The sequence below is a fragment of the Glycine soja genome, chromosome 20, assembly GCF_004193775.1.
Source record: "Glycine soja cultivar W05 chromosome 20, ASM419377v2, whole genome shotgun sequence".
NCBI lineage: Eukaryota > Viridiplantae > Streptophyta > Magnoliopsida > Fabales > Fabaceae > Glycine > Glycine soja.
Genome location: NC_041021.1, coordinates 43,620,404 through 43,640,498, shown reverse-complemented (window position 1 = coordinate 43,640,498; position 20,095 = coordinate 43,620,404). Strand labels below are relative to the sequence as shown.

The 20,095-nt window shown below is 32.2% G+C and overlaps 2 protein-coding genes across 3 annotated transcripts; both read left to right on the top strand.

The window, feature by feature from the left end:
* Nucleotides 1–1,059: 1,059 nt before the first annotated feature.
* Nucleotides 1,060–10,434, top strand: LOC114403546 (sterol 3-beta-glucosyltransferase UGT80B1-like). 2 transcript variants are annotated; one of them, XM_028366565.1, is made up of 14 exons: nucleotides 1,060–1,666; nucleotides 2,552–2,694; nucleotides 3,030–3,266; nucleotides 3,850–3,961; nucleotides 4,401–4,571; nucleotides 5,782–5,845; nucleotides 6,097–6,154; nucleotides 6,266–6,443; nucleotides 6,964–7,094; nucleotides 7,668–7,770; nucleotides 9,020–9,096; nucleotides 9,348–9,395; nucleotides 9,561–9,710; nucleotides 9,866–10,434. In XM_028366565.1, exons 1-14 carry the CDS (start codon nucleotides 1,471–1,473, stop codon nucleotides 10,076–10,078), a joined length of 1,881 nt encoding a protein of 626 aa, XP_028222366.1. In that variant the 5' UTR covers nucleotides 1,060–1,470; the 3' UTR covers nucleotides 10,079–10,434. The 2 variants fall into 2 exon arrangements, with proteins under 2 accessions (XP_028222366.1, XP_028222365.1); XM_028366564.1 differs by having other exon boundaries at nucleotides 1,061–1,666; nucleotides 2,552–2,700.
* Nucleotides 10,435–12,555: 2,121 nt separating this feature from the next.
* LOC114403675 lies at nucleotides 12,556–15,556 on the top strand. Its single transcript, XM_028366779.1, has 4 exons — nucleotides 12,556–12,987; nucleotides 13,571–13,965; nucleotides 14,472–14,665; nucleotides 14,784–15,556. Exons 1-4 carry the CDS (start codon nucleotides 12,692–12,694, stop codon nucleotides 15,180–15,182), a joined length of 1,284 nt encoding a protein of 427 aa, XP_028222580.1. The 5' UTR covers nucleotides 12,556–12,691; the 3' UTR covers nucleotides 15,183–15,556.
* Nucleotides 15,557–20,095: the final 4,539 nt, after the last annotated feature.

The following is a 20,095-nucleotide window of genomic DNA, read 5'->3' as shown; positions in this document are numbered from 1 at the left end:
ATTTCTATAAAAAAAGTAATAGTGTGTTAGAATATTATTAGCACTAGCCTCTTAAGTGTAAATATTATATGCACCAACGATTTAAAAATCCTTTTAAGTTGCTATCTAATCATTAATCGATACATACATATATATATATATATATATATATATATATATATATATATATATATGCTGAAAGTTTATAAAAGTTAAACTCAAGCATTAAAAGTATTTTATTAAATATTTTAAATTATTTAAAAAATAAGTTTTTAATATTTTTTATCTTTTTATCGTGTACTATAAACAGAAAAAATACTCTTAATCAAATGTTTTAGATTTTGAAATGCATTAAATAATCGTGAACAGATCTGATATCTCATACCATTTTTAGAAGAGAATATTTTTTTGTGCAATTTTAGAAGACAATATAAATACTACTTAAATATTTTTTTAAGCAAAATACTACTTAGAAATTAACTGACAAAAGATACAAGTAGGTATTAAATGAGAACACATTCCACTCTTATCAAGAATTCAAATCTTATTTTGTTGCATAACACGGTAGAAGAGTACCAACTGGGCTGTAATTTTAACACATAATTATCTTGTTGAACAGTTTTGACTGAGTTACTAGAGTCAACTTGATAGTAGAAGATTCGAATAATATTCTTGACTTATGTTGAATTGTTACCGTTGTAGCTGTTAAAAAAACAACTTTTTTTTACCATATTTTTAAATATAATAAATCAAAATATCAAATACGTAAAAAATAATAATTGAATCTGGTGAAAAAAAAATGCACTTGTCCTAAAAATGAGTCCGTTTAACCAATAACAACAATTTATATCTCTTAATTAAATAATTTAAAATTTGAATCGTAATAAATCTTTTAATATAAAATAAATCATATTAGAAAAATATATAAGGTTATTTCATTTCAATATTATAATTAAAAAAAATAAAATTGGATCCCTTTGATTCTCCTGAGAAAGTTCTTATATACTTTCCATCTGTATTACGATAGAAAAATATATTTTAAAAATAAATAATTTTGACCATAAGTCGTATTTTCCATTACCATGGTAAGATTGCCGCTGCAGATAGATAGCTCTTATCTGGGCACCTTCTACCGACTAACGGCTTCTCGTGAGCAACGTGAACTAACCCACGAACTGGATTGTAAAAAGGGTTTGAACTTTAGGTTTTACCAAACCTTCTTTTGTGTTTTCATGACTGGTGGGTCTCTGTGCCAACTCTTTTCTCGTTACAAAGAAACCTTTCCACTTTCCCATTCTCTCTTTGCTCCTTCAAGGCCCACTCGCCACGTGTTTCTCATGGGTATCTCTGCTTTATTGCAACTGTTCTGAACCAGATTCCCAAGAACCGTTTCCTTCTGCTCCTTCTGAGCTTCTCTGATGATGGGGTTTCGGTTTTGTATCGTTTGCAACGAGTAATGGACTGAGAAAGACTGTTTTTTTTTTTTTTTTTATGATGGGTAGTAATGAGATTGAACATTTGTCTGAAGATGTGTTAGATAGGGGTTTTGAATTTGATAGTCAGCAGAAGAAAGATCTCAAGCAAATGGAGATAGAGTCTCAGGGTGAGAAGTTTTATGGAGCTTCTTCTGAGGAGGACGAGGATGTGAACAAGTCATTGCCGCAAGTTGCTTCTTCATCAAGAAGAGGTTTTTGCTAGTTAGTTTTATAGTTTCTTCGGTTAAGTAGTTGATTATGACTGTGAAGTAGGCATTGCTTTAGGTTCTGTTGTTATCTGATGAATGCTTTATTGATTTGGTCTTCTTTTTTTTTAACCCCCTTTTAAGCACGTGGGGCGGGGTTTATGTATCTTGAAGGAAAGCTAGCTCCAGCACTGTATATTTCTATAAAATCTTGTGAATTTAGTTTAGTTGCCTTGTCTTTTCCAGCGAGGTGGGAAGAAGGGGAGATTCATATGTTGATACATGTCCTAGCTCTACAAGATTATTCATTGAACCTCTTCTTGGAAAGCCTTTATGCGTTTGTTGTTGTTTCTTGAGTCTAAATTACTTGCCTTCTGTGTAAGGTCTTATCCAGATTGGCACTTACATATTTATGAAATATGTACTATGTAGTTTCCATTGTATTTTAGTTTCTGTTAGAGATTCCCAAACACTAATAGTTAGTCAGTAAGAGAGGGTGGAAGGAGAGGGGTAGAAAGGAGTGGTGGCATTCTCTTTTGTATCGATTGAAAACTGAGCATTAGCTTTGTTGTAGAAAGGGGAAACCCTTTGGGAAAGAGAGATCTTTCTCCTTGTTCTGTTCATTTTCGGTCAGGAAATAAAATCTGTCTTTTCAGTTCTTTGTTTTCTATTCTTGGCTCCTAACAGTTTCACAAGTTTAAATCTAAAATACTGAATTCCATTGAAATTAGTTTCAACCTCAATAGCTTTAATTCATTTAAAATAAGTGTGTGCGCACCTCCTATCTTGGTCAAATTCTATTGGTCTTGTTCTCATGGACTACTGTTTCTAACTTGCTTCTGTTGGAAGATCAATTTAATATGTCTTGTATGTCCAATACTGTTCATGAAGGTTTGGAACATTGCATCACGGCCCCTGTTGGAACTGAGAGGAACCCACTTATAGTTGATGATGACATTTTTCTTTCTAGATCAACAACAGGAAAGTGGGAATTCCCTAGGCAGGACACAATATTGGACAGGCTGTCTGAGAAGGTGAAGGTATTGCAAGTATTACTATATGTGGATGATTTTAAATTTCAAGCTTGTGTTAGTGTATTTTTATTCTAGTTGGGGTTAGTTTCACCAAAAAATTGATATTAATATTTCTTTGACTGTTCTGTTCAATCTTGTTTGAAATATGCAAATTGGAACAGTGCTATTTGTTCTTTTGTGTGTTGGACATATTTCAGGTTCTTGACACGTGGTTGGGCTATTTGAAAAATGTGATTTGTAGCTTTATTCTTGAAATTGTTCTGTATTTGTGATTTATGCATCAGAGCTTCCAAATTATTAGCATGTTCATAACACTTTATTGTTTTGCTACTCAGCAACTGATTACTAACCTAGTGAAGATACAAAATGATGGCACTGTTGAAGTTGATATAGAAATGAGTGCATCTGTTGCTCCAGAATTGTTAGAGCTCCAATCTTTTGCCAAGTCAACAATGAGAGAAAGTCTTAGTTCAGAGTCAAAAAAATCTGTTCCACGGTTACAAATTGTCATACTTGTGGTTGGAACTAGAGGCGACGTACAACCTTTTCTGGCCATTGCAAAGAGACTTCAGGCATGTTTTGATATTTTCATTCAATTCATTTTGATGCACATCAGCACATGAGAATTGCATTAAATCATAGTTGTCTTTGTATTGCTTTCTTGCATATCTTATGGTGTAGAACTCCCCAGTATCTTGATATCTTGTGATTTACTTTAATATGAGGCCTAAATGAGAATTTGGCATTACTTTTCTTGGAAATCACATCATATATAGATTTCCTTTCATTTGCTTTGTTCAGAAAAAATGTATACTGTTTGTAATGTATTCTTTTCATGATAATTTGTCATATTGGCATTGGTGATAACAACTTGTCATTGGTGATAACAACTTGTCATTGAAGTTCTTAATAGAACTTTTAATTTATGGGAAGGAATTATTCTAGTCTCCTGTAGTTTTAGTAGCCTTTGAGTTTAAATTCCCTAGGTTTTCCTAATTATCTGATTGCTGTCATGTGATTTGCTCCGCTGATCTATTTGAAAGGATGCAATATCTTGATTTTTAACTACTGTTGATATATTGTATGTTCCAGCAGTCAATTTTGTTGAATTCATACTTTCTTGCTTCCATAGAAGAACTAAATATTTACTTGCAGGAGTATGGTCATCATGTTAGGCTGGCAACTCATGATAATTTTAAAACATTTGTGAAGTCAGCTAATGTAGATTTCTATCCTCTGGGTGGTGATCCTCGTATTTTGGCTGGATGTAAGAGGTTCCCTTTTAATACTTTCATTAATATCCAATAACTTTTCACTCTACCAGTATTTTGTGCTTAACATGACTATAGCAGGATGTAAGAGGTTCCTTTATATTGGTTCACCTATTAAAAATGGTGTTTAGATTAGAAAATATGCTGGAATTCAGTGTAAGGTAATTAAAAATTGTCAAAAATATTCTCATCATTCTCCAATGGCTAAATTTGCAAAATGTTCTCTGATTCCTCTGCTGTAGATCAAGCTAAATTAGGCAATGACTGTGATCTTTCAAGCTTTGGCTCTGTTATACTCACGGCTCAGTCTCCCCTATTTTTGTTTTGAAACATGCTAAAACAATGATGTATTTTTGTTTTAATCTTATTCTATTGCTGCTCTTATTCATTATACACGCATATACTGATATACTAAATGAGATACTTAAATTATAGACATGGCAAGGAATAAAGGTTTAATCCCTTCTGGACCGGCTGAAATATCTGTCCAAAGAAAGCAGCTGAAGGCCATCATTGATTCCCTTCCTCCAGCATGCACAGCACCTGATATGGAAACTGGTGTTCCTTTCAGAGCTCAAGCTATTATCGCCAATCCTCCTGCTTATGGTGAGTGGTTAGGACTTAAGATATTAGTGTATCATGTATTTCTTCATTAAATATCTTCTTATGATTGATGTATGTTTTAAGGTTTAATTATCCCTAGTTCTTTTATTGTAATATGACAATCATATCACACATGATGCAAGTATGACATTTGGTGATTCTATCGTTAGCCTTGAGACTACAATCTGTCCCTGTAGAATGTAGTTCTGATACATGGATGACAGTTAAAACAATATTCATGGTCTTCATATAGTAATGTCATATTACTAGACCTATTCAAATGGTGACCCTGATGTTAGTCAGACTTGGCTACTTGGTATTGACAGGTTGAAGTGCATTACCATTTTGCACATGTTCATGCAATTAATTTTCAATGCTCATAAACATAATTTAGGGTTGGACTTATCTCCTTTGATCAAGAACATAAATTGTCCAAGTAGAAATAAAGAAAAATTAAGGGTGTGTTTGGTTTGTATTTTCATTTTCTGTTTTTATTTTCTGAAAACTGTTTTCATTTTCAAAAGATTAGAATTCTGAAAATATGTTTGGTTTGACTTCTTGTTTTCTGTTTTTAGGAAATAAAAATACTAAAAATTTATGATATATTGACTTCTTATCTTTTTTGTATTTTTAAATTTGCTTAAAATTACATTCATTGCCATCTCATTTTCATTTTACTCAAAATGAGGTTCCTGTTTTCAACTGAAAACGAAATTTTATTGTTTTCATTTTCTGGTTATTTTCTGTTTTCATTTTTACTGAAAATGTTTTCAAAAATCCAACTAAACACATTTTCATCACCATTTTCTGTTTTCAGTAAACAGGCAAACCAAACACCCCCTAAGCTATTTCAGGTTGTTGTTTTTCAAATGCTCGTTATGTGTATATCACACTCAAATTTATAAACAGAAAGTGCTAACCATGTACTGGAAAAAGGGGGGAGCCTGAAGAATAACTACTGACATTGAAGTAAGAAAATCAAGGGCTTTCACTTTTAAAGCCTGAAGAATAATGGATTTTCTTTTTCTTGAATCTGTTTACCAAGTTCATAAGCATGTTGCTGAATTCAGTAATTTTAATATAAAAAAAAGCTTTTCATTTTAGCAGAATATTTTTGTTTGTTTATCACTTCATTATTTGCAAATTTGCCTGGACTTGCCTATAAATTTTTAGAATATAATATAGAATTATATCTTGTGATCCCGGTTTGCAGGACATGTACATGTTGCTGAGGCCCTTGCGGTGCCCCTCCATATCTTCTTCACAATGCCATGGACGTGAGTTAAAATTCTTATAAAAGTTGTCACTTTTTATATGTTAGGAAGATAAAGTTTTATAACTAGATGTAAATAATTTTCTAATTCTTGAATTGATTTTCATTGTTCATACAGTACATAAATGTTTTAATTAAAACCAGTAACAACTGTATTTTCAAATATTCCGATAAATGCAACATTCTTTTATCATCCCTTTTCAGTGCTTTCTTGAAATATTTGAGGTCACTTAAATATATTTTTTCAATATGCAGGCCAACATATGAGTTCCCCCACCCTTTGGCACGTGTTCCTCAAAGTGCCGGTTATTGGGTATGTCTTTTGATAACACAATATTTTATAATCTGATTTTGATAATTTTATAAATATTTGCTGGACTAACTTACCAACATACCTATTTCAATATTTCCTTGCCATCTCCAGCTATCCTATATAATTGTGGATCTACTAATATGGTGGGGAATGCGAAGAATTATCAATAACTTCAGGAAAACAACTCTGAAGCTTGCTCCTATTGCATACTTCAGTATGTACCGTGGATCAATATCTCATTTACCGACTAGCTATATGTGGAGTCCTCATGTTGTTCCAAAACCTAGTGGTATGGACAAGGATTAAATTATTAGTTACATTATCTGATGTCTTTCTGATAATTTTTTTAAATGAGTAATCATTTTAAGTTGTTGAAGTAGCTGATAAGTTCAAAGCTGTTACTGTGTAGAACTGAATGCACAGTAACTGTTGAGTTGGATTGTGAATGTATATTGTAGAGTTATCTGTTGAAATTTTATAATTGAATGGAGTTTATTATATTATATATGAATTTGTAAAGGAAGACTTTTGTAATTGCTTTGGTTCAAATTAGATTCCAATAAAATTTTATCTAAGTTGTTTAAGCTTTAAGGAGACTTCACATGTACAATGTATAAACTATAAAGTACAGTTAACTTTTTTGTGTTGATAATATTACTATTTGTAAATAGATATATAAAATCATGGATGGGCCTCCACTTAACATCTTAAACATTTAGAAGAAATGATCCTTGAGAGTAATTAATAGCATGTTTTGCCTGGAGTCCCAAATTTGTTACTAGCACTGATGACATTTTACAAATTTGCAGACTGGGGCCCATTAGTTGATGTTGTTGGTTATTGTTTCTTGAGCCTTGCTTCAAAGTATCAACCTCGGGAAGATTTTGTCCAATGGATTAAAAAAGGACCACCTCCTTTATATTTTGGGTTTGGGAGCATGGTATGGTAATTTCACATGTATTACAAGTCACTTTTATGAATTGTCTCTGATAATCATCTTTTTTGTGAATTTAACTTCACTGTTTGGAGTTGTGGATTGTACTGCCACTACAAGCCTTAGTATTGTTACTATTGTAGTTAATCCCTAAATCCCCTATCATAAATCCTAATTCCCCATTTCTCTTGTTGAACATTTGGTGGATTGTACTACCAGTTATAGGATTAATTTTGAGATTAATTCATTTGGTGTGTATAGAAAATAAGACACTACTTATGATGATCCTGAACTTTCTGGACTAGTTGATGCACAGATGTGACTCTGGCCAAGATAATTTCCTTCATTTGTTTTCATGACCTTCTATAAACTGTGGTAATCTATGATTGTCCATGTCATATTGATCTGTATAAAGAGGCTTTATTGTTATCATGGAATCAGTGCAATGACATATTTTCATCAATAACTGTTTCAGCAATACTCATAAGCTCATGAACTTGACATTGTATGAGTTGACACTAAGCAATTTTTTGAAAAAGAATTTTTGAAATCCTCTAAAAAAACTTTTTACTTTTTCAGCCTCTTGAAGATCCTAAAGGAACAACAGATGTTATATTGGAGGCACTAAAAGATACAGAACAACGGGGAATTATTGACCGGGGTTGGGGCAATCTAGGGAATTGTAAGTATTTTATTCCAATTTTGTTTTGTACCTATTTGATTCCTTTTTTTCAAATACTCATTGCTGTTGAGGAAGTTATAATTTTTGGTTTCATGTTATGTTATTTGTTTGTATGTCAGTGCCAATGAATGAGTGAAACATGTGTTGTTTATTACCAAGTTTAACCTTATGACCTCGTGCAAATTGTCCAAACCCCTCCCCACCAACCAACTAACCCCTTCCTATTGATGCTGTGTTTGTTTAATCTTAGTTCTGATTAGCTTTTACAAATTTGCATACATTAATATACCTGAGAAATTTACATTTTTATAGTTGTATAATTAATTTTCTCATTTTGCTATGTCATGCTCTTTTATACTTTGAAGTTCAAAAGTTATCTTCTGATTGATGACTGTTATGACAACATGTGATTCTACAAACTGAAGAGGTCTTTTCCCACCTTTAGAAGGGTAAAAAAAAAAACTCAGTAAAATGAAATATTTAAAAAATATTCTCATTGGTGCTGACGGAAATTTTCTGAAATTGTCTAGTCACATGCTCTAACTCCACTAACTGATTAAAAAGGTATTTATTAAGCATGAAATGATACCCCCCTCCCGCCCTTTATTTCTTGATTCTGTTTCTGGTTTACTTACAACGAGAATATTCTTTTATTGTTGAGCAAGATCTATTTTATTCTGAAGAAAAATCTAGGAAAAATCGAAGACCAAGATTCAAAAATAGAATTTATGGATTTGTTTAATGAAAGAAAGGAGTTATGTGTTTTTCACTCATGTCCTGGTTGGCATACATTATTTGGCTTTGCAGGAGCTAAAGGATGAAATTTCATTTGATTTAATAATTTATAAGGAGAATGAGCAGAAATGAACACTTAAAGGCTATGCCACACTGCGCCATTGGGCAAGTAGCCTAGACACTGAATATTTCAGTTTATTTTCATATGCTTTAACGTCTACCCACTTGAATATGTTTCTATATGTTATGTCAGCTAGTGTATCTAAGACATGCCTGCAAAATTTTCCTTAATATCATCAATTTTTTTGCCGTTATTAACTTGATTCAGTGAGAACTTTCTGTTGAATTGTCTGCATTTTGATGGCCTTAACTTTCAAGAATAGATAAACTTTTTCTCACGACATGTCTTGTGACATGCTTTGAGAAAATTATACATTTTGTTCTGTGCATTTTAGGTAATTGACATTAGTTTCATACTTTCATTTTCATTTTCATTTTGTTTTCCATTATGCAGTGGCAGAACTTTCTGATAATGTTTTCCTTCTGGAGGAATGCCCTCACGATTGGCTGTTTCCTCAATGTTCTGCTGTGGTGAGTATTAATTTATGTTTTCTTGTGGGTTTATTTGGCCAAGAAAGAATTGCTTTGGAGTTTGTCAGAGTGTTTTACTCATTGCTAGTTTAAGCCTTCTTTACTTTGATTCTCAATTTCACAATTCAAATTTTAGCTGTCAGAACTGAAAAGTTCTTCTTAGAGAAAGAGGGGCAAAGGGGTTGGTTTTGAATATCCACTCAGATCAGGGCATGAAATAACTGGAAGATATTTTTGGCACAAAATTGCAGGTGCATCATGGTGGAGCTGGAACCACGGCTACAGGATTAAAAGCTGGGGTAATTAATGTTCAATAATATCTTCTAAGATATTTTTCTTTTACATAATCCAAGGATTGGTTTGAATGTCTTAAAGAGTTTTAATGACATAATTCTGGTGTTTATAAAAAAAAATCAGGTTATTGCTTTTTAATTTTATTTTAATATGAATACCATAACTTGCAGTGTCCGACAACCATAGTTCCATTCTTTGGTGATCAGTTCTTTTGGGGAGATAGAATATATGAGAAAGAATTGGGACCAGCCCCAATCCCAATATCTCAGCTCAATGTAGAGAATTTATCAAATGCCATAAGATTCATGCTCCAGCCAGAGGTGAAATTAAATTCTATTCCTCCCCATTTTTTTGTTTCCTCCTGCATACTTTATAAACATCATGTGTAATAGTTGTGCAGTTATGCTATGCGAACAAAGTCACGAGTCATGGTTTAGTCAATAATATTGATAGTTAGTGGATTATAAATATTCAGGTGAAATCTCGAGCAATGGAAATTGCTAAGTTGATTGAGAATGAAGATGGTGTTGCCGCTGCGGTTGATGCATTCCATCGCCATCTGCCTGATGAACTGCCACTCCCAACTCCAACTCCTACTCCAGTGGAGGAGGAGGACCACTTGAATCCTTTGCAGTGGTTTTTCCTCCGACTTGGAAGGTTCTGTTGTGCACCTTGTGGTGGTGTGTAGGTTTTCTGCATTAATTTCTTTTTCATTTTCGTTAATTCATTGTAGAATAGATTTTGTAGGTTGCACAGTGTTTTGCTTTGGTATTTCATTCATTCTGTCAAGTCTCTAGCGTGAGGGCTTGACTAACAGTTAATATTGAGTATTGTGTATATTTGATTCCCCCCCGGATAGGTTCTATGATTAGTGATAGATTAAGAGATATAAAGAGTTGGGTAACATCATACATGTAGCGGCTGCTCCAAATACTTTGCTTCTGTGAGTTTTCAAATTTGATAGTTGATATATTATCATGCTAGAATTTTGTGTAGATTGCCTTTTTTTTTTTCCACCTACTAATTTATTTTGAGCTTTTCAAAGGTGGGAGATATTTTCTGTTGTATAGATGTGTAGTTCACATTACTGATCCTAATGTCAATGTAATGACAAAAAAATAAAGTGCACTATGCTGCCACTATGGTAGGGTAATTTGCTCTGCCATCGATTACAGTAACTACTATTACAATCTCATTCGGAAAATTCTAAGCCTGTCACTGGGCCTTCTTTTTTTCTTTGACACTTGACAGCATTACTTTAATTTTTAGTACTATTTGACTAGTTAATCGAGTAGAATTACTATTATTATATGAGGCAAAGCTACAAGGATCCTTTGATACTTAAATTAGCTTCCAAGCAAAGTGAGAGAGGGAATAAATGATTGTGTTTGTATAATTTGGACAGGGAGACTCTTACATTTTCCTATTTTCAATTAGACACTTCAAGTTTCCAACATTCTCTTTTTTTATTTTTTTTAATCTTTGGAGATATATTTTACACACTATTTTTATAATTAGTAAAAAAAATCATAGAAAAAATATCTTTAAATAATCTAACCTCAAGTTACTCTTTTTTATTTTTATTTATATACTTCTTTAATTTATCCTCTTTTATTTTTCTTTCATCTCTAAAGTTTGAACTAAATTTTAATTGTTTGTTTTTAATTGTCAATAGTTGAAAATAACATTATATCCAAATTTAACTTGTTCATTATAAATCTAATAATTTATATATATAAAGATATTTATTTATTATAAATTTTAATTTTAATATATTTATATATTTAAAAATATTTATTTAGTATGAATTTTTATACAAAAACAAATATTTATCTCATATGGTGTACATACTAAAATATTAATATTAAATATAAAGATAAATCATTTATCTTTAAATGAAACTAGGCTGTTTCATATGAAAAAAAAGTGACTTGTGTACGGACAATATAAAACAATTTTATAATATAAAAAAAATTATATTCACATTCAATCAAAATCAAAATTTATTATGTATAATAAATTTATTAATTTTTATGATAATAACTTTAAAAATCATATTACTAATAATTCTAGGCTTTCACAAACATGTCAAATAACCTCAAATGCATCATAAAAATTGTATTAACCAACAAACTTAAAGTTGTTTTTATCATTAGTGGCATGGACGGATCTAGAGTGTATTAATGGGAGACCAAATTTTTTCAACTAAAATATTTAAATATTTAACTTCTAATAAATGATTATTTAATAAATAATTAATTTAACAAAATTATTTATTATTGACTTTCTGTAAAAACTAGAAGTATAATCTACTACCAAAAGAAAATTAAACAAATATTAACTTAAAAACCTATTTTTCTTATGCATTTTTATTAGTATTTTTTTTCTAATGTCTTTGTTCCCCTTAAATTCATCCTTGATTCTTGATAAACACTTATGGGAAAAAAAATTGAATCAATTTTTTTAAAAGACTAACATCTTTTGTTAGGCCCAACTCTTGTTGATTAATTTTACAAGGTTTGATTATGTAAAAGACTATGAATATTATGTAATAATGGGCTCCCTTATAACAAATTAAAAAAATAAATAAAGTGATTCGGATGTAAAGTAATCTGGTTTCTGTAAAAAAAAATGTAAAGTAATATAGTAATTATATTATAGAGATTAAAAAAATATAAGTTAATTTTATTTGTTTACAATCATAAAAAAAACACTTTTTTTAAAAAAAAATTATAAGAAACTATAAAAAAATAAGATTTTAATTCAATATTATTTTTTAATCATTTTAAAACCTATTTTTTAAAATGCTTATTTTTATGAAAAAAACTATAACAAACAAACTCGACACATTTTCATGCATTCATGCTTAGACACATTAAAGTTTTTATGATAGTTGTGACAAAAATTAAAAATAAAGTTCATATCATAGTTTTTCCTTGTTATCCCTTGTTTTGGTAAACATAACTTATAACATTGATTGAATAAAATACGATATGTTACTTATTTTATAAGTTTTCAATAATATTTTATATTTTAAATGTCAACTTTTTTCTGAGTACCTTCATAAGTATTTAATGAGTCATGAAACATATTTTAACAAGTTTTCAGAAAAGAGGAGAAAAATTGGATAATAAATACTAACAATTAGGATTTGTGGATAAAAGAAATTACAAAAAAAAACAAAAAAACACTAACTTCCCCAAAAGGTCAAAAACCTTCCCTCAAAGGTCTGCTGCTGCAACTCAATTCTAGCTTCACTTGGACAGTTGGATTCACTCTCCGATTCCCTCTCTCGTAGTCAATGCGGTGGCCGGCGCCGCCGGCGAACGCCGGGCTGGGCATAGCCGCCATGTCCTATATCACCGTCGACTACCTCCGCCACCTTTCCCCGGCGTGGCACTCGCGTCTGCAACCGGCGCTGTGGTCCCTCCTCGCCCTCACCGCCGTTTTCCGCGTCCCCTCCTACCGGCACTGGTCTGCCGAGTTCCGGTCGGCGATTCCGTTCATCGCCTCCATGCTCTTCATGCTCGCCGCCCTCCTCTGCGAAATGATCTCCGTCCGCTCCGTCACCGCCGTCCTCGGCCTCGACTGGCACCTGTAACTGTCTTCCATTCCAACTCCATTTTCTCGTTCCTTCTTATCTCGTGATTCTGTATTGATCTTGATGAGATTTCGTGAAGTGAATTGGATCTCGTTTCAAATGTAGTTTTTGAATGCGGATCTTTAGTTAGTTATGTTTTAGATTCAAAGGCTTCTGATGCTTTCTAGAAATCTCTGTTTAGTTAAAATAACAAGAGAGATGCTAGTAGCGCACTCCTTATCTAATGAATCTCACTCGTGATTTTATAGTTTTAAGATAGAAAATGTTAGAAGGAGTGTGTCAGAGTGTTGCTACTGCTAGCACTCTTCATATATCATATCGTAGCAAATAGTAAGTATAAACCAGTTAACACAAGTGCATTATACTAGATTAGTGGCATTGGTGCTTGGTCATTTCAATTTGAAAATCACAATATTAAAAACTGGCCATTAGGTTTTCAGTAGTTCTCCGTTAACATAAATCACAATGAAAGATCAGCCAGAGTGTGTCTTGGCTTGTTTTACATAAACTTAACTTCAACCAGGTGTTGTGATTTCTATTTGAAAAATGAGAAATCATTTACTTATTTTTCTCTGACAGGAACACACCTCCTCTTCCAGATACGGGGCAATGGTTGCTCTTGGCGTTAAATGAGAAACTTCCTACTCCAATTGTTGAGATACTAAGAGCTCGAATCATTGGACTGCACCATTTCTTGATGTTGTTTATGATGCTGGCTTTCTCTGTGCTATTTGATTCTGTTAAAGCTCCGGGCCTCGGATTAGGTGCTAGGTACATGTTTACCATGGCAGTTGGCCGCCTTCTTCGTGCCATAACTTTTGCATCTACAATTCTGCCATCTGCCCGTCCTTGGTGTGCTGGTTCCCGGTTCAGAGTTCCGGGATATCCTCATCGTTGGGCTCAGAAATATTATGTTCCCTATGCTACAGATCATGATGCTATCAGCCGGGTGATAAAGCTCGATACAGCTTACGGTATGCACTATGCAGAATATTTATTTGCTGGGTTCTGGTAACTGCTTTCATTAACTTATAAAGTTATGTTCTCATATTCTATAATGATTTAATCCGGGAATGTTTATGTTATTGCTCATAATGTTAACAAATTTATATGACTTGTGATGCTGATTAAAGATCCTCTTCATTTATTTTGCATAGACTTTGTTGGCTAGAAATATGAACTTTGAATTGAAACTGAAAAATATTAGGTTTTGGACCCTGGAATTATTTGCAGGCCACTTGGTGTTTCTTTGGTGTCATTTTATTAAGAAATCTGAACTTGACATTCTTTATGATTGTGTGAATTTAGATTTTCTTATTTCATGTAGCATCCGTAAATATAATTTTTAAATTTTTTAATCACAGCTGGATAATGTCTATCATCAATACCTTCCTCTATGTCTATATGAACCTGTCCACCTTATAGGGACATTTTGCTCGTATGAGAAGGTCCTGCAAAGTAACATACTCTTCTTTCTTAGTTGACATTGGAAAACCAGTTGGTGACTACCAGCCAGATTGGGGTTCGATGAGCTTTCTAATTGATTTTCTGCGACCCACTGTCTCCGAAGGACCTTCATGGTACAGTCTGTTAAAGAAAGCTGGAGGTGGCTGCAATGACCTCCTATACAGTGGCCACATGCTTGTTGCCGTGCTCACAGCCATGGCTTGGACGGTAAGATTTGAATTAATTCCAAGACTGCATTGTGTCATCATCTTGTGATTGTTTGCATTTGATTTTAAAGTAGGAGCTTTCATTTTGAATTTTCTTACTATATTTATAATGATTGCAGGAAGCATATGGAGGATTCAGTTCTGCTCTTGTATGGCTTCTTGTGATGCACAGTGCCCAAAGAGAAATACGAGAACGCCATCATTACACTGTAGACTGCGTTGTAGCCATCTATGTGGGGATCCTCTTATGGAAGATGACAGGTTTTATCTGGTCACATGAAGCTACATCTAGTAATAGGAGGCTGACTAAATTTGAGAAGATTCAAAGCAGACTAATCCAAGCTTCCAAAGACTCGGACATTGATGAAGTGAGGGAGCTTCTCAAAGAGATTGAGTTAAGCAATGAAGAGAGCAAGAATCAGACTGGAATTAAATATTCACGGTTGTTTCGTAGTGCCACCATTGTCTTTGCACTTGTCATTGTTGTTCTGGCTTTCACACTGACAAGTGATGGATGATCTTCTGGCGATCCGAAATTTTTAGATTGTCACACATGGTTTTGTCCTTGCAAATTATGTTGCGCGAATGCTGGTGTTCTCAGTTTTGGAATCTTGCAAATGTATATCACGTAATGAGGCTATCTGCAAATACCCCAAAAGGCAGGATATAGTGTTCGGTATTATGACTGTTCTTTGATCATTGTCATCGTCTTGTACCACTAGACATGTAAGATATCTTGTGTGAATGAATTGCATCATTATAAAGAATAGACAACTTACCATGGATGAAAGTCAGAAATTGCAACATTACATGTGCTCGCCAATGTGCCAAAGCGAGTAATGATTTACTTTGTTTGGTAGGAATGAATTGGAGCGAATGGGATAGATTTTTATAATCTTTTCATGTTTGGTTAAAAATTTTGGAAGAAAGGAGAGTAGAGGAAGTTAAAATCTCTGTTTTCTCATATAGGCTTTCCTTTAAAATAGAGAAAGTTGAGGGGGAGGGGGATAAAATATATTGACGAAAATGCATACTCGATGTTTATAATAATAATTTGGATTTATTTTTTTCCTTTTCTTTTCTTTCCGTACAACTGAACAAAAAATGTTATTTTTCCTCTCCCTCTCCTCTCCCCTTCATTCTCTTCTCTTATTTTGAACCATACACTTTGTTGGTGTTTGAGAAGGAAATGCATCTATTGGTGGTGTGGAGAGGTAAGTGTGGCTGTTTGTACCCAAAGTAAAAAATTGATAAATGGATTTTGTATTTTATGGTTTTCTTTCTATGAAATATGGTGTAATTAAATTTTTTTGGTTTTATATATTGATAAGCCTTAAAAGTTTTCAATTATTTTGATTCTTTTGAAAAGAAAAAATTGGACGGGTAAAAAACAATTTGACTGAACCGGAACAAATTGATCCAGTAGTGGTTGGTAGCAGAGGAAGTAATTTGTGGCCTCAAAGGAATTTTACATGCAACGTCACGTGTTCAATTTATAGGAAGACTTTATTTAATCAATACGCTCAACTTGAAGGTTAACCTCGCAACTTTGTGTAAAAAGTAAAAACTTGAAAGACAAAAAAGATTTTAAAAAAATAAAATAAAAATTCTACAGTACATTTTTTGCTTACACGTTCAAGACCGGATTTAATTTTTTATTTAAGAAAAATAAATGATACTCGAATATTTTTTTGTCTAAAAGAAAACTTATATGTTATCTCCACAACAAAGACTATAAAAAGAAGAAAATATGTCTAAAAACAAGAACAATATCATTATTTTTTAAGTTTAAATATATTTTATCCCTCAAATTTAAATTGTTTTAACTTTTGATCCTCCAAATTTAAATTTATTTTTTAAGTCTTGTAATTTAAAAAAAAATCATTTTTGTCCATCTCCTATATATCATTATGTGTGTCAAACGAGGAGTTATGAATTCACAATTAGTTTTATCGACAAAATTTGATTTTTTTTAATCTAAATTTTAAAATATGATTTGTAGTATTTTAAACACAAGAAAATATTATGAAAAGACAAGCGAAAAAAAAAATCAAACCCAAATCTACATAAGTAAAAAAAAAAAAAGACAAAGATGAATCAAATCTAGATAAGAAAAAAATGAAAATCAAAACCAGATTTAAATAAGCAAATTTCAAAATTAGAATCCCAAATATTAAGAAAAAAATGAAAATAAACCCACATCAAAAACCCATAATTTGTGATGTAATGCTCATTTTCCTCCCCATTCAAATATCCATAACACAATCCCATGGTAGACCTGTCATCATCATACCAATCCACCCATGTCGAGGCCAAACCATAATTGCCTCAATGACCTCTTCCACCTCTTTGTCACCATAAGCTCCATCACCCTTATCATTTAGATCATCATTGTTGTTCTATGGATTGTCTTTCACACCTTCACCTAACATCAACATGCACATGAAGTTAACAATGATGTTCCACGAAAAGGACATTTTGAGAAACCCTGACTTCGTGTTTTTCTTTAGGTACAAGAGTCTCGACCTCACAATCAAAATCTTATATCTAAGTAAGAAAAAACCAAAATCAAACCCATAATCAAAACCCTAGATCTAAATAAGGAAAAAATGGAAATCAAACCTAAATCAACACCCACAACCCAGAATGATAATAACTTGATTAGGGTTGATAAGACACTATGTTTGAACTAGAGCATCAAGTCGTGGCTCTTGTACCATAAGGAGAGCACGAACTTAAGGATCCCTCAAATGCACTTGACGAGGAACATTGCCATTAACTTTGTAGTGTGTTGATGTTGAGTGAAGGTGTGAAGATCATTCATAGAACCACGACAGGGTCAAAATAATAAAGACAATGTCACTTACAATAAACAAAAAAGTGAAAAAGATTATTGGAGAAATTATTCACCCTTAACATGAGTGATTTGGTAATAATGACAATGAGGGATTAAAAATAACAATTTTTTAAATTTAGGACTAAAAAAAGACAAATTTAGACTTTGAGGATAAAAAATTAAAGTGACCCAAATTTTAAAAACCAAAGTCCTATTTAAGCCTTATTTTTAGTAATGAGGACTATAAAAGAAAAATGGAATATTTTATTAAAAATAGAAAAATAACAATTAAATATTATCACTTTTCAATTAAACTTCCTAAAATAAATATTAAAATATTAAAATATCATCATTAAAAATTAAAAAAAAAAAAAAGGCAGACCACAATTATGTAAATTCGTCCTTGCAGCACGTGTAGGTTGAATTTAAAAACTAGCATAAAATCCACGACAACGAAGGGGTGAATTGTTGAAGGAGAAAGGAATGGTAATAAAATTATATGTTGTAACATAAGTCATTACATGAAATCGAAATATGGCTGCCAGCAGATCGACCCGCCGACACGGAGGACGTGGCTCTTAGATCTTGGTGGGGTGAGTTGCATGAGGGAATAGGTGAGAAAAAGAAAGGGGAATAGGGTGGGAGCGGCACAGAGAGGAAGAATCGTTGGGGCGTGGATCTGAGGAGGGAGGGGTGCGGAGAAGCTGAAGGGGAAGAAATGGCACAATTTAAAGGGGAAAAGGAAGAAGCGGAGGTGGGGAAATGGTTTTAGATCTGACGGGAAAGGAACAAGTATAGAAATTTGGTGAGTGGACAAAAGATGGATTTCACAGTGATCGGTAATGTCAATAGCAAATTTAATACTGGGAATAATTGTTTCCTATTCTCAAACATAAAATAGGCAAAGTGTGGCAGTATAATTAAAAGTTTTCTTTTCATCTTTATTTTTTCTATTATTATAATTTTGAAAAAAAATATATGACATTTTCTATTATTGTATATTGTATATATTTCATTTATTTTTAATAGATTTATTTAATCTCCTTAATTATTATAATTGTATATTTTTATGAATTGAAAATAAAATTAAATTTTCAATTATATTTTGACAAAAATAGAAGAAGAATGTGATACCAACATAGTTTTTATGCAATAAAATATTTTGTTTTAATATAATTGAAAATCAAACTCACATCAAAACCCCAAAAATTGTGGTGTATTGCTCATTTTCTTTTCCTTTCAAATATACATAACTCAATCTCAAAGTAGATCTATCATCGTCATTATCACTATCACCAATCCACCCATGTCGAAGGTCACCCCAATGACCTCCTCCACCTCTTTGTTGCCATAAGCGTCATCACCCTTATCATTCAAATCCCCATAATTTTACTTTGGATCATCTTTCACACTATCACCCAACATCAACAAGCACACGAAGTTAAGAACGATGTTCCACATCAAGAACATTTTGAGAAATTCTAACTCCATGTTCTCCTTTTGGTAAAGAGTCCCGACCTAAATCAAAATATCATATCCAAGTAAAAAAAAAATCAAACCTAGATCGAAACCCAAATCAAAACCCTAGATCTAAATAAGGAAAAAAAATGAAAAATCAAACCTAGATCAAAATGATAATAGCTCGGTCAAGGCTAATAAGATGGTGTTGTATTTGAACCAGAGAATCAAGTTGAGGCTCTTATACCATAAGGAGAGCATGAACTTAAGGATCCTCCACATGCACTTGACGAGGAACGTTGTCGTTAAGTTTGCACCATGTTGATGTTGAGTGAGGTTGTGAAGAGGATTCAGAGAACCACAATGGTATCAAAATGATAAAGAAAATGTCGCTTACGACAAGTAAAGAGGTAGAAGAGATTATCAGGACAATTACAATTCACCATTGATATGAGTGGTTTGGTGACAATAACGATGAGGAGTTTGCCATAGGGGTGTGGATATTTAAAAAGGGAGGAAGATGAGTGTTACACAATAGATTTGAGGTTATTATTATGGGCTTAATTTTTAATTTTTTTCCCTTGTCAAAACATGAGATTGTGATCTTGGAGATTTACTTATTTAAATTTGGGTGTGATTTTTTCCTTATTTAGATCCATTGGTTTTCATTTTAAACATGGGATTTTTGTTTGGGTTTCATAATTTTTTTGTAACATTTATGAAGGTTTTTTAAAAAACATGAAAAATTGTATTTTAAAATTTAAATTAAAAAATAATTTTGGCGATAAAAAACTAACATAAATTACAAAAACTATAGCTCCTCGTTTGACCTATTTAAGAGAGGTTAAAAATAAAAAATAAAATTGAATTTTATGAGTAAAAAAAGGAAAATTTTAACTTTGAGGATAAAAAATTAAAGCGATCCAAATTTTAAGGAACAAATACCTATTTAAGCCTTATTTTCACATTGAGTACTACTAAAGGAAAATGAAATATTTATTAAAAATAGAAAAATAACATTTAAATATTATTATTTTTGAAATTAAACTTCCCAAACTAATTATTTTAACATTAAGATATCATGTATTAAAAAATTAAAATTAAAAAAATAGGCAGACAATGTAAATTCATCCTTGC